At 53.2% G+C, this 22265-nt stretch overlaps 1 protein-coding gene across 2 annotated transcripts in view; it reads right to left on the bottom strand.

Moving 5' to 3' along the window:
- Positions 1–5755: 5755 nt before the first annotated feature.
- arhgap9 (Rho GTPase activating protein 9) overlaps positions 5756–22265 on the bottom strand; it is a 109901-nt gene continuing 93391 nt past the window's right edge. For both annotated transcript variants that reach the window (XM_085973048.1, XM_085973049.1), the window contains 3 exons: positions 18668–18802; positions 8067–8172; positions 5756–6739 (listed from right to left, as the gene is read on the bottom strand). In XM_085973048.1, the coding sequence (XP_085829174.1) occupies positions 6550–6739; positions 8067–8172; positions 18668–18802 (431 nt within the window). In that variant the 3' untranslated portion in view covers positions 5756–6549. The remainder of the gene's footprint in view (positions 6740–8066; positions 8173–18667; positions 18803–22265) is intronic.

The following is a 22265-nucleotide window of genomic DNA, read 5'->3' as shown; positions in this document are numbered from 1 at the left end:
GTGCCCCTGTTGCTCTTGCGAGACCCATCCACCACAATCGATCGACTTTCCACTGACCCCATTATGTATATTTTAAAGAAAGGCACTCGACCTGCCTGGTGACTATCGCAATTCTCTGCTAATAGCGACCGACCTCAGTCCGATGGCAGGCAAGATGTTTCAACCCCACACTGCGGAAACCGGCCGCCCAGCCTACGGACCACACATCTTCCTGTGTGTACTTTCCCTGCCCACCTCTTCCAGCCACTGCGGGGATTGGTGTGGGGGGGCAAGTGAGGGGGGTGCGTCCCGCCCGGTGTCAGGTGCGAGGTCTGGCCGCACTGGCCAACGGAAGGTGGGAGGTGCGTAGCGTCCACGGTTCTGACCTCACCGAGAGCGAGGCCTGCTCGACCTTTCGCCCTCCTACGGAGTCGAGGGGCGCTTTGGGGGAAAGCACGACTGGGGAGGGGAGGCGAGGAGCCACGCCGGCTCACAGACTGGCGTGGCAGGGCCGACCCTTTCGGAGAGCAACAACTGCACTTCGGAAGTAACCCGTTGTTTTTCCGTGACGGATTTTTGGGAAGTCCCAGGGATTTGATATGCACCGCCAGTTCTTCAGAAAGCAGAAAGGGATAAAAGAAGACAGGCAGAAAGTAAGATAGAGAGAAAGATAGAAGGAAGACAGGAAGGAAGAGAAAGAGAGAAGAGAATAGAATCAGCCTAGAGAGAATAGAATATGCGATCAATGTCTGGCTGGCGAGGTTGAAACAGAAATGCATTTCCTCCTAAAATGCGAAAAATTCAACACATCAAGAAACATATTATTCAACAAGCTAAGCCAAACAACCCCAGATTTCAAGGAATTGGATGATCTGTCAAAATTGAGATTAGTCCTAGGAGAAGGAGACAGACCATACCTTGGGGCTAAATATGTAACAACATGTCACAACCTGAGGACTGTTTAAAAGTAAGACTGTTTAAAATTAATATTGAACGTACCAAATGAAGTAGAAAGACTGTTTAAAATTAATATTGTTTAAAAGTAATATTGTATATACCCAACAAATGTCAAATCGATTGACACCTACAGAATGTTGGAAAACTGTACCTTTTTGCTATGTAAGCTTTGGCAATATGGTTCTCTGTAAACTTTCATGCCAATAAAGCATTTGAACTGAACTGAACTGAACTGAGTGAGAAAGATAGAGAAAGAAAGTGAGAGAGAAAGCGTGAAAGGGAGAGAAAGAATGAAAGGCAGAAAGATTTAGGGACTCGGTGAATGAATATATAACTTCATACGTAGAAAAGCCTTTTTGTTTATTGTGCAAATGCTTTCAGTCGACAGGTGTAAAATATATATTCTATATTAAAAAAAACTTCAATACATTTTTCCCCCTGAATTTTCACACGTTCCTATATTTACAGCCAAGTACAAAAGGCATAGTCCGAGCGCCGAAGGAACTACAGTTTCACAAAAAACACACGGAGGTATATGTAGAACTCCCTTTTTAATATAATGCAACGCTCTCGGGAGGCGGAGCGCGAGAGAGACTCGAGAAAGGTTCACCGGGAGACGAGGCACCCCGAGCTCGTGGCTGCAATCTGGTGGCGGTGGGGAGGGCGGTGAATGAAGACAACCTGTTCCCGCTGGGGTTCGGAGAAGTGTTCGCGTCCACCTCTACGCTGTGCCGCGAGACCCCCTCCTCCACTCCCCTCCCCCCACCGCGCGCTGCATTTATTTCGGATAAATACGACAGTCTGGTGATCTGATGCTTGCGCGCGCGCGCGCACACGCACGCAGACGTAGACAAAGGCGCACATAGTGGGGACACTGACAGTACCTGTCCCTTTCCCCCCACCCCCCACCCCCCACCCTCCTCTGCCTGCGATGCTAGGTGAAAGATCAGAATCTGGAGACTCGCGATTGGCCGGTTTTTCATTACCAAGGGCAGAAACTCCATCATGCTTACTGGTGACAGTCAAGAATATAAATAAATAGTTCCCATTCTTTATATATAATATCTAGAGGGAGCTTTACTCTGTATCTAACCCCGTGCTGTACCTGCCCTGGGAGTGTTTGATGGGACAGTGTAGAGGGAGCTTTACTCTGTATCTAACCCCGTGCTGTACCTGCCCTGGGAGTGTTTGATGGGACAGTGTAGAGGGAGCTTTACTCTGTATCTAACCCGTGCTGTACCTGTCCTGGGAGTGTTTGATGGGACAGTGTAGAGGGAGCTTTACTCTGTATCTAACCCCGTGATGTACCTGCCCTGGGAGTGTTTGATGGGACAGTGTAGAGGGAGCTTTACTCTGTATCTAACCCATGCTGTACCTGCCCTGGGCGTGTTTGATGGGACAGTGTAGAGGGAGCTTTACTCTGTATCTAACCCGTGCTGTACCTGTCCTGGGAGTGTTTGATGGGACAGTGTAGAGGGAGCTTTACTCTGTATCTAACCCGTGCTGTACCTGTCCTGGGAGTGTTTGATGGGACAGTGTAGAGGGAGCTTTACTCTGTATCTAAGCCCGTGCTGTACCTGTCCTGGGAGTGTTTGATGGGACAGTGTAGAGGGAGCTTTACTCTGTATCTAACCCGTGCTGTACCTGTCCTGGGAGTGTTTGATGGGACAGTGTAGAGGGAGCTTTACTCTGTATCTAACCCCGTGATGTACCTGCCCTGGGAGTGTTTGATGGGACAGTGTAGAGGGAGCTTTACTCTGTATCTAACCCGTGCTGTACCTGCCCTGGGCGTGTTTGATGGGACAGTGTAGAGGGAGCTTTACTCTGTATCTAACCCGTGCTGTACCTGTCCTGGGAGTGTTTGATGGGACAGTGTAGAGGGAGCTTTACTCTGTATCTAACCCGTGCTGTACCTGCCCTGGGCGTGTTTGATTGGACAGTGTAGAGGGAGCTTTACTCTGTATCTAACCCCGTGATGTACCTGCCCTGGGAGTGTTTGATGGGACAGTGTAGAGGGAGCTTTACTCTGTATCTAACCCGTGCTGTACCTGTCCTGGGAGTGTTTGATGGGACAGTGTAGAGGGAGCTTTACTCTGTATCTAACCCCGTGCTGTACCTGCCCTGGGAGTGTTTGATGGGACAATGTAGAGGGAGCTTTACTCTGTATCTAACCCGTGCTGTACCTGCCCTGGGAGTGTTTGATGGGACAGTGTAGAGGGAGCTTTACTCTGTATCTAACCCGTGCTGTACCTGCCCTGGGAGTGTTTGATGGGACAGTGTAGAGGGAGCTTTACTCTGTATCTAACCCGTGCTGTACCTGCCCTGGGAGTGTTTGATGGGGACAGTGTAGAGGGAGCTTTACTCTGTATCTAACCTGTGCTGTACCTGCCCTGGGAGTGTTTGATGGGACAGTGTAGAGGAAGCTTTACTCTGTATCTAAACCTGTGCTTTACCTGCCCTGGGAGTGTGTGATGGGGACAGTGTGGTGGCGAGGAAGGAGAGGTAAATTGACAGAGGAAAATATGAAGGTGGTTTTCAGCGTGTGGTCAGTGGTGACGCCATAGGGATGCTGTGAACTGTCAGACCACGTGGGACGACTAGATCAAGGCAAGGCGAGCAAAGCAGAGGTATGTGCGCGTGTGTAAAAATCCCCTTACAGATCAGCAAGTAGAGAGATCCTGTGCGTATTGCACTCCACCTTGTCCCACTCCCCACACCAGCTTCTCACAGTCTCTGTTCAGCCTACGCAGCCTCTCCCTCCCCGCAGCTACCCTGCAACCCTGAAGCCCCCTCCAGTCGGTCGCTCGGGAGCCCTAAACAGCAAGGCGGAAGCGTAGCCTTCTGATCCCGCATGGAAACCCTTCCCGAAGCTGTAAAGATCAGGAGGCCCCAGTGTGGATTGAGTTCGCCAATCTCAGGATAGAAGGAAAAGTAAGACTTGCATTTCTCCAGCGCCTTTCCCCACCTCAGGACGTCCCAAAGCGCTTCACAGCCAATGAAGTACTTTTTTTGAAGTGTGGTCACTGTTGTAATGTAGGAAACGCGGCAGCCAGTTTGCGCACAGCAAGCTCCCACAGACAGCAATGTGATAAATGACCAGATCATCTGGTTTTTTTTAAGTGATGTTGGTTGAGGGATAAATATTGTCCGCAGGACACCGGGGAGAACTCCCCCCCTGCTCTTCTTCGAAATAGTGGCTTTGGGATCTTTGATGTCCACCTCAGAGAACAGACGGGACCTCGGTTTAACGTCTCATCCGAAAGACTGCCCCTCTGACAGTGCAGTGCTCCCTCAGTACTGCCCCTCCGACAGTGCGGCGCTCCCTCAGTACTGCCCCTCCGACAGTGCGGCGCTCCCTCAGTACTGACCCGCCGACAGTGCGGCGCTCCCTCAGTACTGACCCGCCGACAGTGCGGCGCTCCCTCAGTACTGCCCCTCCGACAGTGCAGCACTCCCTCAGTACCGCCCCTCCGACAGCGCGGCACTCCCTCAGTACTGCCCCTCCAACAGTGCGGCGCTCCCTCAGTACTGCCCCTCCGACAGTGCGGCGCTCCCTCAGTACTGCCCCTCCGACAGTGCGGCGCTCCCTCAGTACTGCCTCTCCGACAGTGCGGCGCTCCCTCCGTGTTGCCCCTCCGACAGTGCGGCACTCCCTCAGTACTGCCCTTCTTGTCTGCAAATCTCACTCTTAATGCAGAGGCCAAACCCCAGCTGTTCAATTCACCCAGAAAAGTCGCCCCCTGATCAGGCTGCAAAGGGGTAACATTACATTGCTTCAGATCGCAACCCCACTAGTGGGTGAAAGACTGAAGAGGAAATCTCCGCCTTTGGACTCCGGTGCCAGTCGCGTCTCTTCGGAGCGTCTCAAAGTGCAACGTGACGGGCTGTGGCCCATTGGGTAGCGCTCTCTCTCTCGCCTCTGTGGCCCCCGTTTGCTCTCTCAGGTGGACGTAAAAGGCCACTATTTCGAAGAGAAGCAGGAGGGGAGTCCTCGGGTCAATACTCACTCCCTCAACCAAGACCTAAAAACAGATAACAACACAAAACGCTGGAAAAACCCAGCAGGCCAGGCAACATCCGTGGAGAGAGAAACAGAGTTAACGTTATCTGATAAGGATGTTCTTGCCATGGAAGGAGTGCAGCGAAGATTCACCAGACTGATACCTGGGATGGCAGGAATGACGTATGAGGAGAGATTGGGTCGATTAGGTTTATACTCGCTGGAGTTTAGGAGAATGAGAGGGAATCTCATTGAAACTTATAAAATTCTAACAGGACTGGACAGACTAGATGCAGGAAGGATGTTCCCGATGGCCGGGGAGTCCAGAACCAGGGGGTCACAGTCTAAGGATAAGGGGTAAACCATTTCACAGAATCACAGAATCCCCACAGTGCAGATAGAGGCCATTTCAGCCCATCGAGCCTGCACCGATACATATCCCACCCGATCCCCGTAACCCCTACACCAACACATATCTCACCCTATCCCCGTAACCCCACGTATTTAATCCCCTAACACTAAGGGTCAATTTTATCATAGCCAAATCAACCTAACCCGCACATCTTTGGACTGTGGGAGGAAACCGGAGCACCCGGAGGAAACCCACGCAAACACGGGGAGAATGTGCAAACTCCACACAGACAGTCGCCCGAGGCTGGATTCGAACCCAGGTCCCTGGCGCTGTGAGGCAACAGTGCTAACCACTATGCCACCGTGCCTCCCATTTAGGCCAGAGATGAGGAGGAATTTCTTCACCCAGAGAGTGGTGAACCTGTGGAATTCTCTACCACAGAAGACAGTTGAGGCCAATTCATTAAATATATTCACGAAGGAGTTAGATATATTTCTTAAGGCTAAAGGGATCAAGGAATATGGGGAGAAGGCAGGGACAGGGTACTGAATTTGGATGATCAGCCATGATCGCATTGAATGGCGGAGTGGGCTCGAGGGGCCGAATGGCCTACTGCTGCTCCTACCTTCTATGTTTCGGGTCGAAACCCTTCTTCAGAACTGAGAAAAAAAAGCAGGAAATGAAACGGATTAAAAAGCAAGTTAGGGGGCTGGGAAATGGGGGAGGGGATGAAAGAACAAAAGGGAAGGTCAGTGGGAGGTGAAGAGATATTCAAGGCGAGACGAGATGGTAATAGGACAGGTAAAAAAAACAATGGATGGCTCTAGATGAAGTGTGAAATGCGCTGACAGAATGAGAGACAGTTGCCATGTGGGAGAGAGAGGAAAAAGGAAAAGACAAACCAAAAGGATATGATAGGGGGCAGAGGTTATGATCTGAAATTGTTGAACTCGATATTGAGTCCGGAAGTCTGTAAAGTGCCGAATCAGAAGATGAGGTGCTGTTCCTAAAAACAGATGATCGGGAAACGACCCGTCGAGAGCGGCGCGGAGGCAGCAGCTGCGCACGAGGAGAGAGGGAGGCGGCGGTGGGAAAACACCGCGGGGTGCGTAACCCGCCGTTCCCCCCGCATTGGCTCAGAATACTGTCGGAGGGCTCGAGAGCTGTTCCTCGAGATACGCTGGGGGCCTGGCTCAGATTCCCTGTACAGAGTCCTGCGTTGGGGCGGGGACGAGAAGGCGACGGGGCAGCGAATCTGCCGTCAGAGGGGCTCTTTGAGGGAGGCGAAGATGGCGTCGTACTCCATTAGGATCAGCTCCACGATCTGGTTCTGGTAGACCATGTGCACCGCCATGTTGAGGAAGTCCTTCTCTGGCCGCAGGAGGGTGGGGCCGAAGACGATGGCCATGCTCTGGGCCGTCATGCGGTTCACCTGGCAATGGTCCGCCACCCTAAGGTTAGCGGAGGTGGGGGGGGGAAATAAAATCCAGGTCAGTTGAAGAAAATATAGGAAGAACTCGCGGTTATACCCGGCCCCTTTCACCCACCTCAAGACGTCCCAAAGCACTCCCCGCCAATCAAGTACCTCTTTCTTTTGAAGTGTGGTCACTGTCGTAATGTGGGAAACGCGACAGCCAATTTGAGCACAGCAAGCTCCCACAAACAGCAATGTGATAAATGACCAGATCAGCTGTTTTAGTGATGTTGGTTGAGGGATAAATTTTGGCCCCAGGACACAGGGGAGAACTCCCCCCAACCCCCCACCGCTCCCTCAATACTGCCCCTCCGACAGTGCGGTGCTCCCTCAGTACTGCCCCTCCGACAGTGCAGCGCTCTCTCAGTACCACCCCGCCGACAGTGCGGTGCTCCCTCAGTACTGCCCCTCCGACAGTGCCGTGTTCCCTCAGTACTGCCCCTCCGACAGTGCGGCGCTCCCTCAGTACTGCCCCTCCGATAGTGCGGCGCTCCCTCAGTACCGCCCCTCCGACAGTGCGGCGCTCCCTCAGTATCGCCCCTCCGACAGTGCGGCGCTCCCTCAGCACTGCCCCTCCAACAGTGCGGCGCTCCCTCAGTATCGCCCCTCCGACAGTGCGGCGCTCCCTCAGCACCGCCCCTCAGACAGTGCGGTGCTCCCTCAGTATCGCCCCTCCGACAGTGCGGCGCTCCCTCAGTACTGCCCCTCCGACAGTGCAGCGCTCCCTCAGTACCGCCCCTCCGATAGTGCGGCGCTCCCTCAGTACCGCCCCTCCGACAGTGCGGCGCTCCCTCAGCACCGCCCCTCAGACAGTGCGGCGCTCCCTCAGTATCGCCCCTCCGACAGTGCGGCGCTCCCTCAGCACCGCCCCTCAGACAGTGCGGCGCTCCCTCAGTATCGCCCCTCCGACAGTGCGGCGCTCCCTCAGCACCGCCCCTCAGACAGTGCGGCGCTCCCTCAGTACCACCCTTCCGACAGTGCGGCGCTCCCTCAGCACCGCCCCTCAGACAGTGCGGCGCTCCCTCAGTACCACCCTTCCGACAGTGCGGCGCTCCCTCAGTACCGCCCCTCCGACAGTGCGGCGTCCCTCAGTATCGCCCCTCCGACAGTGCGGCACTCCCTCAGCACCACCCCTCCGACAGTGCGGCGCTCCCTCAGCACCGCCCCTCAGACAGTGCGGCGCTCCCTCAGTACCACCCTTCCGACAGTGCGGCGCTCCCTCAGCACCGCCCCTCCGACAGTGCAGAGGGATACGGGAGTGGGAGGGGACAGTCTTACAGAGAAGTGAAAAGTTTGTCACTTACTTTTTCATATGTTTAAATATGGTGTTCATGGTGTCCCGGTTGGGTCTTGGCAGATTCAGCACCAGGCGTTTAATGTTCTCCAGACGCTCGGAAGAATCAACGATTTCTACAAAGAATAAAAATTTAAATTAGGAAAGTGCACCCACACAACCCCGACCCTTCTGATCGTCGCCTCCTGAATACACAGCGAGGGAGAGTGTGTGATATGGAGACCAAAACTGTGCGCAGTGCTCTAAGTGTGTGATATGGAGACCAAAACTGTGCACAGTGCTCTAAGTGTGTGATATGGAGACCAGAACTGTGCACAGTGCTCCAAGTGTGTGATAGGGTGGACCAGAACTGTGCGCAGTGCTCCAAGTGTGTGATATGGAGACCAGAACTGTACACAGAGCTCCAAGTGTGTGATATGGAGACCAAAACTGTGCACAGTGCTCTAAGTGTGTGATATGGAGACCAGAACTGTGCACAGTGCTCCAAGTGTGTGATATGGAAACCAGAACTGTGCACAGTGCTCCAAGTGTGTGATATGAAGGCCAGAACTGTGCACAGTGCTCCAAGTGTGTGATAGGGTGGACCAGAACTGTGCACAGTGCTCCAAGTGTGTGATATGGAAACCAGAACTGTGCACAGTGCTCCAAGTGTGTGATATGGAGACCAGAACTGTGCACAGTGCTCCAAGTGTGTGATAGGGTGGACCAGAACTGTGTACAGTGCTCCAAGTGTGTGATATGGAGACCAGAACTGTGCGCAGTGCTCCAAGTGTGTGATATGGAGACCAGAACTGTGCGCAGTGCTCCAAGTGTGTGATAGGGTGGACCAGAACTGTGTGCAGTGCTCCAAGTGTGTGATATGGAGACCAGAACTGTGCGCAGTGCTCCAAGTGTGTGATAGGGTGGACCAGAACTGTGCACAGTGCTCCAAGTGTGTGATATGGAGACCAGAACTGTGCACAGTGCTCCAAGTGTGTGATATGGAGACCAGAACTGTGCACAGTGCTCCAAGTGTGTGATATGGAGACCAGAACTGTGCACAGTGCTCCAAGTGTGTGATATGGAGACCAGAACTGTGCGCACTGCTCCAAGTGTGTGATATGGAGACCAGAACTGTGCGCAGGGCTCCAAGCGTCCAGCGCAAGACTGAGCTCGCACGTACAAAGTGATATGTGGTGAGTTGAGCCGTTCTCACCTGTGCTCTCACACCGAGGTCTGTCTGGGAGGTGTCGAAGTGGCTTCACTGCCTGCAGGTTGTGAACCGGCAGACAGGATTGCAGTGCAGTGCAGCGGGGACAGAGAGAGGGGTGAAAAAACCTCACACGTGTCGACACGTGTTAGGCAGCAGTCGTTATATATAGTCGATGTAAAAGCTAACTCGCCCCAGCCTTTGGAGAAGGTGCAAGAAAGATTTGCAAGGATAGTACCAGAACTGAGAGGTGACAATTACAGAGAATTTACAGCGCAGAAACAGGCCATTCGGCCCAACTGGTCCGTGCTGGTGTTTATGCTCCACTCAAGCCTCCTCCCGTACCTCCAGCCTCATCTCACCCTATCACCATATCCCTCTATTCCTTCCTCCCTAATGTGCTCGAAGGAGAACAACCCCAGATTCTCCGCATCACTGAAGTCCCTCATCCCCTGGAACCATTCTGGTCAATCTCCCCCTTAACCTTCTCTGCTCTAAGGAGAACAATCCCAGCTTCTCCAGTCTCTCCACATCACTGAAGTCCCTCATCCCCCGGTACCATTCTGGTCAATCTCCCCCTTAACCTTCTCTGCTCTAAGGAGAACAACCCCAGCTTCTCCAGTCTCTCCACGTAACTGAAGTCCCTCATCCCCTGGTACCATTCTGGTCAATCTCCCCCTTAACCTTCTCTGCTCTAAGGAGAACAATCCCAGCTTCTCCAGTCTCTCCACGTCACTGAAGTCCCTCATCCCCTGGTAACATTCTGGTCAATCTCCTCCGCACCCTCTCCAAGGCCCTTGACATCTTTCCTAAAGTGCGGTGCCCAGAATTGGGATACAATACCGCTGCTGAGGCCGAACCAGTGTTTGGTTTAGTGCAGCTTCCTTGCTAAAGCCAAGAATTGTTAAAAAGTGAAGAGAGCAAGGGGAGACTGGGGAGGAAGAACAGGACTGATACCCGTATGGAGAATGGGTTAGACATTACACAGTATTTACAGCGCAGAAACAGGCCATTCGGCCCATCTGGTCCATGCCGGTGTTTATGCTCCACACCAGCCTCCTCCCACCCCTACTCCATCTCACCCAATCATCATCGACTGTGTGGCTGTTCATGGTTCCAACACCATCATCAAGTTTGCGGATGGTACCACGGTAGTAGGCCAGATCACCAACAACGATGAGTCAGCCTACAGGGAGGAGGTCCAGCATCTCGTGAAGTGGTGCGCCGATAACAACCTGGCCCTTAACATCAAGAAAACCAAAGAAATCATTGTGGACTTCAGGAAGTCCAAAGGCGGAAGTCACACCCCCATCCACATCAATGGGGCTGTGGTGGAAAGGGTGGACAGCTTTAAGTTCCTCGGAGTCCACATCACGGAAGACCTCCCCTGGTCCCTCAATACCTCCTCTCTGGTGAAGAAGGCCCAGCAGCGCCTATATTTCCTAAGGAGGCTGAAGGGATGTAACCTGTCACCCCTGATCCTCTCTAACTTTTACCGCTACACAATAGAGAGCATCCTGATGAACTGTATCACAGTATGGTATGGCAGCTGTAGCTACTATGACCGGAAAGCCCTGCAGCGGGTAGTCAAAACTGCCCAACGCATTACCGGCACCCGGCTACCGACCATAGCGCACATATACCAGAAACGCTGTTTACGGAGGTCACGGACCATCATCAAAGACCCTACCCACCCCAGCCACAGTCTGTTCGCCCTCCTGCCATCTGGGAGACGCTACAGATGCATTCGCACCCGAACGACCAGATTTAGGAACAGCTTCTTTCCCAGGGCTGTCATCCAACTGAACTCCACAAATAAACACTAAAGCCTGCACATCTGCCAATGCACATTATTATGGTTATGTTAATGTATAACAAGCCAAATGTACGTTGAATGTTTAAATGTCTTAATCTAAATGTACACTCTCGGGAGCCGCAAGCCGACATTTCGTTGTACTGCACTTGTGCACGAACAATGACAATAAAGTTGACTATGATTATGATATCCTTCGATTCCTTTCTCCCTCATGTTCATCCAGCTTCCCCCTTAAATACATCTGTACTATTCGCCTCAACCACTCCCTGTGGTAGCGAGTTCCACATTCTCACCGCTCTCTGGGTAAAGAAGTTTCTCCTGAATTCCCCATTGGATTTCTTGCTGACTGTCCAATATTGATGGCCTCTAGTTTTGTTCTTCCCCACAAGTGGAAACACTCTCTCTCTGCCTCTACTTTATCATAACAGCACGGAAGAAGGCCCATTCAGCCCGTCGATCAACCGGCACCGTGCACAGTTCTGGTCTCCATATACCTTGGTTAGACCGCACTTGGAGCACTGTGCACAGTTCTGGTCTCCATATACCTTGGTTAGACCACACTTGGAGCACTGTGCACAGTTCTGGTCTCCATATACCTTGGTTAGACCACACTTGGAGCACTGTGCACAGTTCTGGTCTCCATATACCTTGGTTAGACCGCACTTGGAGCACTGTGCACAGTTCTGGTCTCCGTATACCTTGGTTAGACCACACTTGGAGCACTGTGCACAGTTCTGGTCTCCATATACCTTGGTTAGACCGCACTTGGAGCACTGTGCACAGTTCTGGTCTCTGTATACCTTGGTTAGACCACACTTGGAGCACCGTGCACAGTTCTGGTCTCCATATACCTTGGTTAGACCACACTTGGAGCACTGTGCACAGTTCTGGTCTCCGTATACCTTGGTTAGACCACACTTGGAGCACTGTGCACAGTTCTGGTCTCCATATACCTTGGTTAGACCGCACTTGGAGCACTGTGCACAGTTCTGGTCTCCGTATACCTTGGTTAGACCACACTTGGAGCACTGTGCACAGTTCTGGTCTCCGTATACCTTGGTTAGACCACACTTGGAGCACCGTGCACAGTTCTGGTCTCCGTATACCTTGGTTAGACCACACTTGGAGCACTGTGCACAGTTCTGGTCTCCGTATACCTTGGTTAGACCACACTTGGAGCACTGTGCACAGTTCTGGTCTCCGTATACCTTGGTTAGACCACACTGGGAGCACCGTGCACAGTTCTGGTCTCCGTATACCTTGGTTAGACCACACTTGGAGCACTGTGCACAGTTCTGGTCTCCGTATACCTTGGTTAGACCACACTTGGAGCACTGTGCACAGTTCTGGTCTCCATATACCTTGGTTAGACCGCACTTGGAGCACTGTGCACAGTTCTGGTCTCCGTATACCTTGGTTAGACCACACTTGGAGCACTGTGCACAGTTCTGGTCTCCATATACCTTGGTTAGACCACACTTGGAGCACTGTGCACAGTTCTGGTCTCCATATTCCTTGGTTAGACCACACTTGGAGCACTGTGCACAGCTCTGGTCTCCATATACCTTGGTTAGACCACACTTGGAGCACTGTGCACAGTTCTGGTCTCCATGTACCTTGGTTAGACCACACTTGGAGCACCGTGCACAGTTCTGGTCTCCGTATACCTTGGTTAGACCACACTTAGAGCACTGTGCACAGTTCTGGTCTCCGTATACCTTGGTTAGACCACACTCGGAGCACTGTGCACAGTTCTGGTCTCCATATACCTTGGTTAGACCGCACTTGGAGCACTGTGCACAGTTCTGGTCTCCGTATACCTTGGTTAGACCACACTTGGAGCACTGTGCACAGTTCTGGTCTCCGTATACCTTGGTTCGACCACACTTGGAGCACTGTGCACAGCTCTGGTCTCCATATACCTTGGTTAGACCACACTTGGAGCACTGTGCACAGTTCTGGTCTCCATATACCTCGGTTAGACCACACTTGGAGCACCGTGCAGTGTTCTGGTCTCCGTATACCTTGGTTAGACCACACTTGGAGCACCGTGCAGTGTTCTGGTCTCCATATACCTTAGTTAGACCACACTTGGAGCACTGTGCACAGTTCTGGTCGCCATATACCTGTGTTAGACCACACTTGGAGCACCGTGCACAGTTCTGGTCTCCATATACCTTGGTTAGACCACACTTGGAGCACCGTGCACAGTTCTGGTCTCCATATACCTTGGTTAGACCACACTTGGAGCACTGTGCACAGCTCTGGTCTCTGTATACCTTGGGTAGACCACACTTGGAGCACTGTGCACAGTTCTGGTCTCCGTATACCTTGGTTAGACCTCACTTGGAGCACTGTGCACAGTTCTGGTCTCCGTATACCTTGGTTAGACCACACTTGGAGCACTGTGCACAGTTCTGCTCTCCATATACCTTGGTCAGACCACATTTGGAGCACCGTGCACAGTTCTGCTCTCCATATACCTTGGTTAGACCACACTGGGAGCACTGTGCACAGTTCTGGTCTCCGTATACCTTGGTTAGACCTCACTTGGAGCACCATGCACAGTTCTGGTCTCCATATACCTTGGTTAGACCACACTTGGGGCACCGTGCACAGTTCTGGTCTCGGTATACCTTGGTTAGACCACACTTGGAGCACCGTGCACAGTTCTGGTCTCCATATACCTTGGTTAGACCACACTTGGAGCACTGTGCACAGTACTGGTCTCCATATACCTTGGTTAGACCACACTTGGAGCACTGTGCACAGTTCTGGTCTCCATATACCTTGGTTAGACCACACTTGGAGCACCGTGCACAGTTCTGGTCTCCATATACCTTGGTTAGACCACACTTGGAGCACTGTGCACAGTTCTGGTCTCCGTATACCTTGGTTAGACCTCACTTGGAGCACCATGCACAGTTCTGGTCTCCATATACCTTGGTTAGACCACACTTGGGGCACCGTGCACAGTTCTGGTCTCGGTATACCTTGGTTAGACCACACTTGGAGCACCGTGCACAGTTCTGGTCTCCATATACCTTGGTTAGACCACACTTGGAGCACTGTGCACAGTACTGGTCTCCATATACCTTGGTTAGACCACACTTGGAGCACTGTGCACAGTTCTGGTCTCCATATACCTTGGTTAGACCACACTTGGAGCACCGTGCACAGTTCTGGTCTCCATATACCTTGGTTAGACCACACTTGGAGCACTGTGCACAGTTCTGGTCTCCGTATACCTTGGTTAGACCACACTTGGAGCACAGTGCACAGTTCTGGTCTCCATATACCTTGGTTAGACCACACTAGGAGCACTGCGCACAGCTCTGGTCGCCATATTCCAAAAAGGATATAGAGGCACTGGAGAAGGTGCTAAAAAGATTTACCAGAATGATCCCAGAACTGAGAGGTTTATAACTATCAGGAAAGGCTGAACAGGCTGGGGGCTCTTTTCTCTTGAAAAGAGAAGGCTGAGGGGTGACCTGATAGAGGTCTTTAAAATTATGAAGTGTTCGATAGGGTAGACGTAGAGAAGATGTTTCCACTTGTGGGAGGAGACCAGAACTAGGGGCCATCAATATAAGATAGTCACTGATAAATCCAATGGGGAAATCAGGAGAAACTTCTTTACCCAGAGAGTGGTGAGAATGTGGAACTGGCGACCATATTAATTCGCTCACGGGATGTAGGCGTCGCTGGCAAGGCCAGCATTTATTGCCCATCCCTAGTTGACCTCGAGAAGGTGGTGGCGAGCCACCTTCTTGAACCGCTGCAGTCCCGTGATACTACTTCGTAGCGGTTTGGTACGACTGAGTGTTTTGCTGGGCCATTTCAGGGGGCAGTTAAGAGTCAACCACATTGCTGTGGGTCTGGAGTCACATATCGGCCAGACCGGGTAAGGGCGGCAGATTTCCTTCCCTGAAGGACATTAGTGAACCAGATGGATTTTTACGATGATCTGGTAGTTTCACGGTCATCGTTACCGATGCCAGCTTTTTACTTAGAAACATATAAAAATAGTAGCAGGAGTCGGCCATTCGGCCCTTCGAGCCTGCTCCGCCATTCAATACGATCATGGCTGATCCTCCATCTCAATACCATATTCCCGCTCTCTCCCTATACCCCTTGATGTGTCCAGAAATCTATCTATCTTCTTAACTATATTCAGTGACTTGGCCTCCACAGCCTTCTGTGGTAGAGAATTCCACAGGTTCACCACCCTCTGAGTGAAGAAATGTCTCCTCATCTCAGTCCTAAATGTCCTACCCCGTATCCTGAGACTGTGACCCCTCGTTCTAGACCCCCCCCCCCAGCCAGGGGAAACATCCTCCCTGCATCCAGTCTGTCTAGCCCTGTCAGAATTTTATCCGTTTCAATGAGATCCCCTCTCATTCTTCTAAACTCTAGTGAATACAGGCCTAGTCGACCCAATCCCTCCTCATACGACAGTCCTGCCATCCCAGGAATCAGTCTGGTGAACCTTCGCTGCACTCCCTCTATGGCAAGTATATCCTTTCTTAGGTAAGGAGACCAAAACTGCACACAGTACTCCAGGTGTGTTCTCACCAAGGCCCTGTACAACTGTAGTAAGACATCCTTGTTCCTGTACTCAAATCCTCTTGCAATGAAGGCCAACATACCATTTGCCTTCCTAACTGCTTGCTGCGTCTGCAAGTTTGCTTTCAGTGACTGGTATACAAGGACACCCAGGTTCCTCTGTACATCAACATTTCCCAATCTAGCACCATTTAAATAATACTCTACCTTTCTGTTTTTCCTACTGAAGTGGATAACTTCACATTTATCCACGTTATACTGCATCTGCCATGTATTTGCCCACTCACTCAGCTTGTCTAAATCGCCTTGAAGCCTCTTTGCATCCTCCTCACAACTCGCAGTCCCACCTAAGTTTCGTGTCGTCAGCAAACTTGGAAATATTACATTTGGTTCTTAATGAGCTGAATTTAAATAACCCCAGCCGCCGTGGTGGGATTTTGAACTCATGTTTCGCGATCTATTAGTCCAGGTCTTCCTCGATCACTAGTCCAGTAACGCAGCCACCATGCCATCGTACCCCTGGAGTGGTTGAGGCGAATAACGTGGATGCATTAAAGGGGAAGCGGACTAAGAATAGATGCAGTCGTTTGGATCTCCGTTGGAGGCCGGAAGGCACGTCTCCTCGGACCGTGTTTTGGTAGAAGGAAGCTGCCGGACTTCCAATCTTTCAGGTGGGAAGAATGACATGAATCTTAGTGCTGGGTCTGAGGTCCTGGTCTTCAAACACTCTCTTCCTCAGGCGACCGAAGGCTCGATCAATCGCCTCCTCGCTGACTGGGCCCTCTGATGTTGTGAGTGACAGGATCTCAGAGAGGGGATCTCATTGAAACTTATAAAATTCTAACAGGACTGGACAGACTAGATGCAGGAAGGATGTTCCCGATGGTCGGGGAGTCCAGAACCAGGGGTCACAGTCTAAGGATAAAGGGGTAAGCCATTTAGGACAGAGCTGAGGAGGAATTTCTTCACCCAGAGAGTGGTGAACATAAGAACATAAGAAATAGGAGCAGGAGTCGGCCAATCGGCCCCTCGAGCCTGCTCCGCCATTCAATAAGATCATGGCTGATCTGATCCTAACCTCAAATCTACTTTCACTCTCCAGCCCACCCGAACCCATGTGATCTCCCGGGAGAGGCGAAAAACCAGATAAAAAACCCAATGGCCAATTTGGGAGAAAAAATCTGGGAAATTCCTCTCCGGCCCATCTAGGCGATCGAAACTCGTCCAGGAGATCACTCTGTCCCTGTATTTCCTGCAGTACTTACCTTCTGTAAGAGCTGATCTCCACCCCAGCCAGGAACAGGCCCAATTTACTCTTGAAGGACTCCTAGCTGGCAGCCTGTTCCCGAGGTCTCCACTAATCCCTGTGAATAGAACCATCTCCTGAAATCTAACACAGAATTAGAACACAAGAAGTAGGAGCAGGACCAGGCTTATGAATTAATACTGGGCGGCCTGCTGGTGGCGCTGTCCAGGGAGAGTATAAATACTCGGGCACGGGCCCAGCTTGCTCAGGACATTCTTTAACAGGAACTAGTGAAGGACAGAACTAGACCTCCATGTTGAAAAACAGCTGATTAAATTGACGTAAAAAAACTGCTAGGCACTTGCTCTGAGTATTAAACAAGGCTTTAATTAACTGTTTTTCAACATGGGGGTCTAGTTGTGTCCTTCACTAGTTCCTGTGAAAGAATGTCCTGAGCAAGCTGGGCCCGTGCCCGAGTATTTATACTCTCCCTGGACAGCGCCACCCGCAGGCCGCCCAGTTTTATTTCATAAATCATTTCCACATGGATGACAAGATTCATGGAGCATAAATACCGGCATGGACCAGTTGGGCCGAATGGCCTGTTTCTGTGCTGTACATTCGATGTAAATCTGTGCATTTAAGAACTTAAGAACACAAGACACAGGAGCAGGAGTCGGCCATTCGGCCCCTCGAGCCTGCTCCGCCATTCAATCAGATCGCGGCTGATCTTCGACCTCAACCCCATTTTCCCGCCCGATCCCCATATCCCTCGGTTCCCCGAGAGTCCAAAAGTCTATCGATCTCAGCCTTAAATATACTCAACGACTGAGCCTCCACAGCCCTCTGGGGCAGAGAATTCCAAAGATTCACCGCCCTCTGAGTGAAGAAATTCCTCCTCATCTCAGTCCTAAATGGCCGACCCCTTATCCTGAGACTGTGACCCCTAGTGACTAATCCTTGCCTTGCCCAGGTCTCAGACTGGTGTTGAGTTAACAGATCACAGATGGTGTGTAATTTGCCTTTGTCCCCTTGAGTTAGGAATTGAGGGGAGGGTGCGGGAAATCAGCCAGGGTTACTGCTCATGGTCCCTACTTAATGTGTCCGCCTTAGCTCAGTTGGTAGGTCGTGGGTAAGAGTCTCACTGCAGAGGCTTGGGCACAAAATCTAGGCTGACACTCTCGGTGCCAGTACTGAGACAGCGCTGCACTGTCGGAGGGTCAGTACCGAGACAGCGCTGCACTGTCGGAGGGTCAGTACCGAGGGAGCACTGCACTGTCGGAGGGGCAGTACCAAGGGAGCGCCGCACTGTCGGAGGGACATTACCGAGGGAACGGCACACTGTCGGAGGGTCAGTACTGAGGGAGTGCTGCGCTGTCGGAGGGGCAGTGCTGAGGGTGCGCCGCACTGTCGTAGGGGCTATACTGAGGGAGCGCCACACTGTCAGAGGGGCAGTACTGAGGGAGCGCCGCACTGTCAGAGGTGCGGTAATGAGGGAGCGCTGCACTGTCGGAGGGGCAGTACCGAGGGAGCGCCGCACTGTCGGAAGGACAGTACCGAGGGAGCGCCACACTGTCGGAGGGGGGAACTGAGGGAGCGCCACACTGTCGGAGGGGCAGTTCTGAGGGAGTGCCACACTGTCGGAGGGGCCATCTTTCAGATGAGACGTTAAACCAAGGACCACTCTGTGCAATCACGCTCGCTCTCTGCCCATTCAGACAAGGCGAGGGGGGGGGAATCACTCTGTGTAACCGCGCTCACTCGGACTAGGGCAGGGAGCGGCACTTCACTTACTGATTGAGGACACGAAGTCTTCAAAAGCGTCGTAGGGGAACAGTGGCTCGGGTAGCTCCCGGAAGAACATCTTCAGCGCGCCGGTGATCACGTGGACGTCCTCCCACTCGGCACTGTCCATGTCCAGCTTCTCTTCTGCAGAGGAGGGAGGGGGGGGGCGATTCACAAGAGAGAGACGGGTGAAGGGGAGGCAGAAGGAACGAGGAACGCGAACGCATTCGATCATTTAAGCGACCGCCCTTCGAGGGATGAGTACCGGGTCCAATATCGTAAACCCTGGACGGCCGGTCAAACCCCGCACCCCGGGCAGCTGCTGGTCAAAGGGAGCTTCTCCGTCAGACTGGACGTGGTCATCACCCCTTTCCCCGCACCCGCCCTCCCCTCCCCTCCACTCAGACCGCTCATGCGATAAAAGGTTAGAAAACAAAAATTTCAGAGCGCATTTCTCCAGCGCCTTTCCCCACCTCAGGACGTCCCAAATCACTTTACAGCCAATGAAGTACTTTCTCTTTTCCAAGTGTGGTCACTGTTGTAATGAAGGAAACGCGGCAGCCAATTTGCGCACAGCAAGCTCCCACAAACAGCGATGTGATAATGACCAGATCTGGTTTTTTTTTTTTTTTAAGTGATGTTGGTTGAGGGATAAATATTGGCCCCAGGACAACGGGGAGAACTCCCCCCAGCTCTTCTTCGAAATGGTGGCCGTGGGATCTTATACGTCCACCCGAGAGGGCAGACAGGACCTCGGTTTAACGTCTCATCTGAAAGACGGCACCTCCGACAGTGCGGCGCTCCCTCAGTACTGCCCCTCCGGCAGTGCGGGGCTCCCTCAGTACCGCCCCTCCGACAGTGCGGCGCTCCCTCAGTACTGCCCCTCTGACAGTGCGGCGCTCCCTCAGCACTGCCCCTCCGACAGTGCAGCGCTCCCTCTGTACCGCCCCTCCGACAGTGCGTCGCTCCCTCTGTACCACCCCTCCGACAGTGTGGCGCTCCCTCTGTACCGCCCCTCCGACAGTACGTCACTCCCTCTGTACCGCCCCTCCGACAGTGCGCCGCTCCCTCTGTACCGCCCCTCCGACAGTGCGTCGCTCCCTCAGTACCGCCCCTCCGACAGTGTGGCGCTCCCTCTGTACCGCCCCTCCGACAGTGCGTCGCTCCCTCTGTACCGCCCCTCCGACAGTGCGTCGCTCCCTCTGTACCGCCCCTCCGACAGTGCGTCGCTCCCTGTGTACCACCCCTCCGACAGTGCGGCGCTCCCTCTGTACCGCCCCTCCGACAGTGCGTCACTCCCTCTGTACCGCCCCTCCGACAGTGCGTCGCTCCCTCAGTACCGCCCCTCCGACAGTGCGTCGCTCCCTCTGTACCGCCCCTCCGACAGTGCGTCACTCCCTCTGTACCGCCCCTCCGACAGTGCGTCGCTCCCTGTGTACTGCCCCTCCGACAGTACGTCGCTCCCTCTGTACCGCCCCTCCGACAGTGTGTCGCTCCCTCAGTACTGCCGAGTGTCGGCCTGGATTACGGAGCTCGAGTCTCTGGAGTGAGGCTCGAACTCATGACCTTCTGACTCAGAGGCGAGAGAGAGAGTGAGAGAGACCCACTGAACTGTGGCCGACACCTTTATCTTGCAAGATACAGAAGAACAAACAAGGGTCAATTCGACCAAACTCGCGCTGGACGGAGACAGGGTTACGATACAGCGGTGCCGGCGCTCCAGCCCGCGCTCCCTCCGCCAGCTCGGTGGAATTACTCTGTAAACCATAAAGACGGACATCAACGGACATCAAGCAGCGGAAGCCATCATCGACACTCGCAGGCAGTGAGCAGAGGCGCGCAACAGACGCCAAGCAGCACGTTGAAAGCGCAATGGAACTTGCCCCCCACCCCACCCCTCGCGTTAACAGTGACCAGACTCCAGGTCATGTGAGGACAGCAATCTCCGCCCTCCCTCCGACGGGGAGTGACATGAATCAGTCATTCATGAAAGAAAGACTCATGAAATAATACTGAGCGGCCTGCGGGTGGCGCTGTCCAGGGAGAGTATAAATACTCGGGCACGGGCCCAGCTTGCGCAGGACATTCTTAACGGGAACTAGTGAAGGACACAACTAGACCTCCATGTTGTACAACAGTTGATTAAAGCTTTGTTTAACGCTTGGACCAAGTGCCTAGTAGTTTTCTTACGTCAGGGAGAGTGGAGAGAGGGCCGCCCGCGGTGGGAACCAGCACCGGACCCCGCTTTGCCTTGCCCCGACTTAACCTCGCACCCGAGCGCGCCTCGACCGAGCGTGTCGGTCGCAAGCGCGGCGCGATCGCGCTCGTCTCTCCCCCATGCCCACCCACTCGCGCACCCCGCCCCTCTCCCGCAGCACGTTCGATGAGCAGGGTCTAGGTCCGGTGGCGACCGGTCGCGCTGCAGGATCGGAGAGGCGGGTTTTTTTTTGCCGCCGCGCGAGAAATTAGCCCGGACTGCTCCGAAAGCGGAGCGCAGCGAGAACTCCTTCCGTCGAGGGGAGTCCCGTTCCGTTTCGTTCCCGGTCAGCCGACTCCGGGTTCGGACTGTGTCGACACTGTAACGGCAGCGAAGCCGTTTCACGCCAACACTGCCGGCGTGCGCGATCCGCAATGCTTCACGGACTAGCCGCCCAGCTTTTGGGAGAGTCTTCCCAGCGGTCTTCTGTCCCTCCTCTGTCGCAGGCACCCACTCTTGCTGGAATCCCGCGGCCCTCCAGCACCTCACCCGGGTACCCGTCCTTCGACTGCGGGCCAGGGGAAAGCTAGTGGGAGCAAGTTATACAGCTTGTCCCCACCTGACATGCACACACACAGACAGAGACACGCACTCACTCACAGACACACACACACACTCACTCACACACTCACAGACACACACACACACACACTCACTCACACAGGTACACTCTCACACACTCGCTCACACTCACTCGCACACACTGACACACACACACACGTACACTCAGACACACGTACACTCACACACACACACACACGTACACTCTCACACACACACACACACACACACACATACACTCTCACACACTCACTCACACACACAGACACACTCACTCACACAGACACACTCTCACACACACTGACACACACGTACACACACACTCTCTCACACACACACTGACACACACGTACACTCTCACACTCACACTCAGACACACTCTCCCACACACGTACACTCTCACACACAGAGTCACACTCACACACACAGTCACACTCACTCACACATACACACACACACACACACACAGTCACACTGATCAGTAGGGTTTGCTGATCAGTGATCGAAGACAGGAGCCCCGATTGTTCCCCTCTCCCCACCCACCCCGCCCCCCCCACACACAACCCCAGGGAGACACCGAGAACAACCGCCCGACCAACACCCACCCCTCAGCCCTTCCCTCCCGCCCCCCGGGACCGGCGCCGACCCGGGACCTGGGCGACCGCGGGGGTTTCACGAAACAGCGGTCCCTGGTTTCCATCCGTAAAGCTCTTCCCGGGCGTAAAAAGCGGGGCGATGCAGAGACATGAGGGGAAAAGCACGGGGGGACACACACACACAGACTGCACG

The sequence above is a fragment of the Somniosus microcephalus genome, chromosome 33 (genome assembly GCF_052327205.1).
Source record: "Somniosus microcephalus isolate GS21.2 chromosome 33, FLI_Smic_1.0, whole genome shotgun sequence".
Lineage (NCBI taxonomy): Eukaryota > Metazoa > Chordata > Chondrichthyes > Squaliformes > Somniosidae > Somniosus > Somniosus microcephalus.
This window is presented reverse-complemented; position numbering and strand designations above follow the sequence as displayed.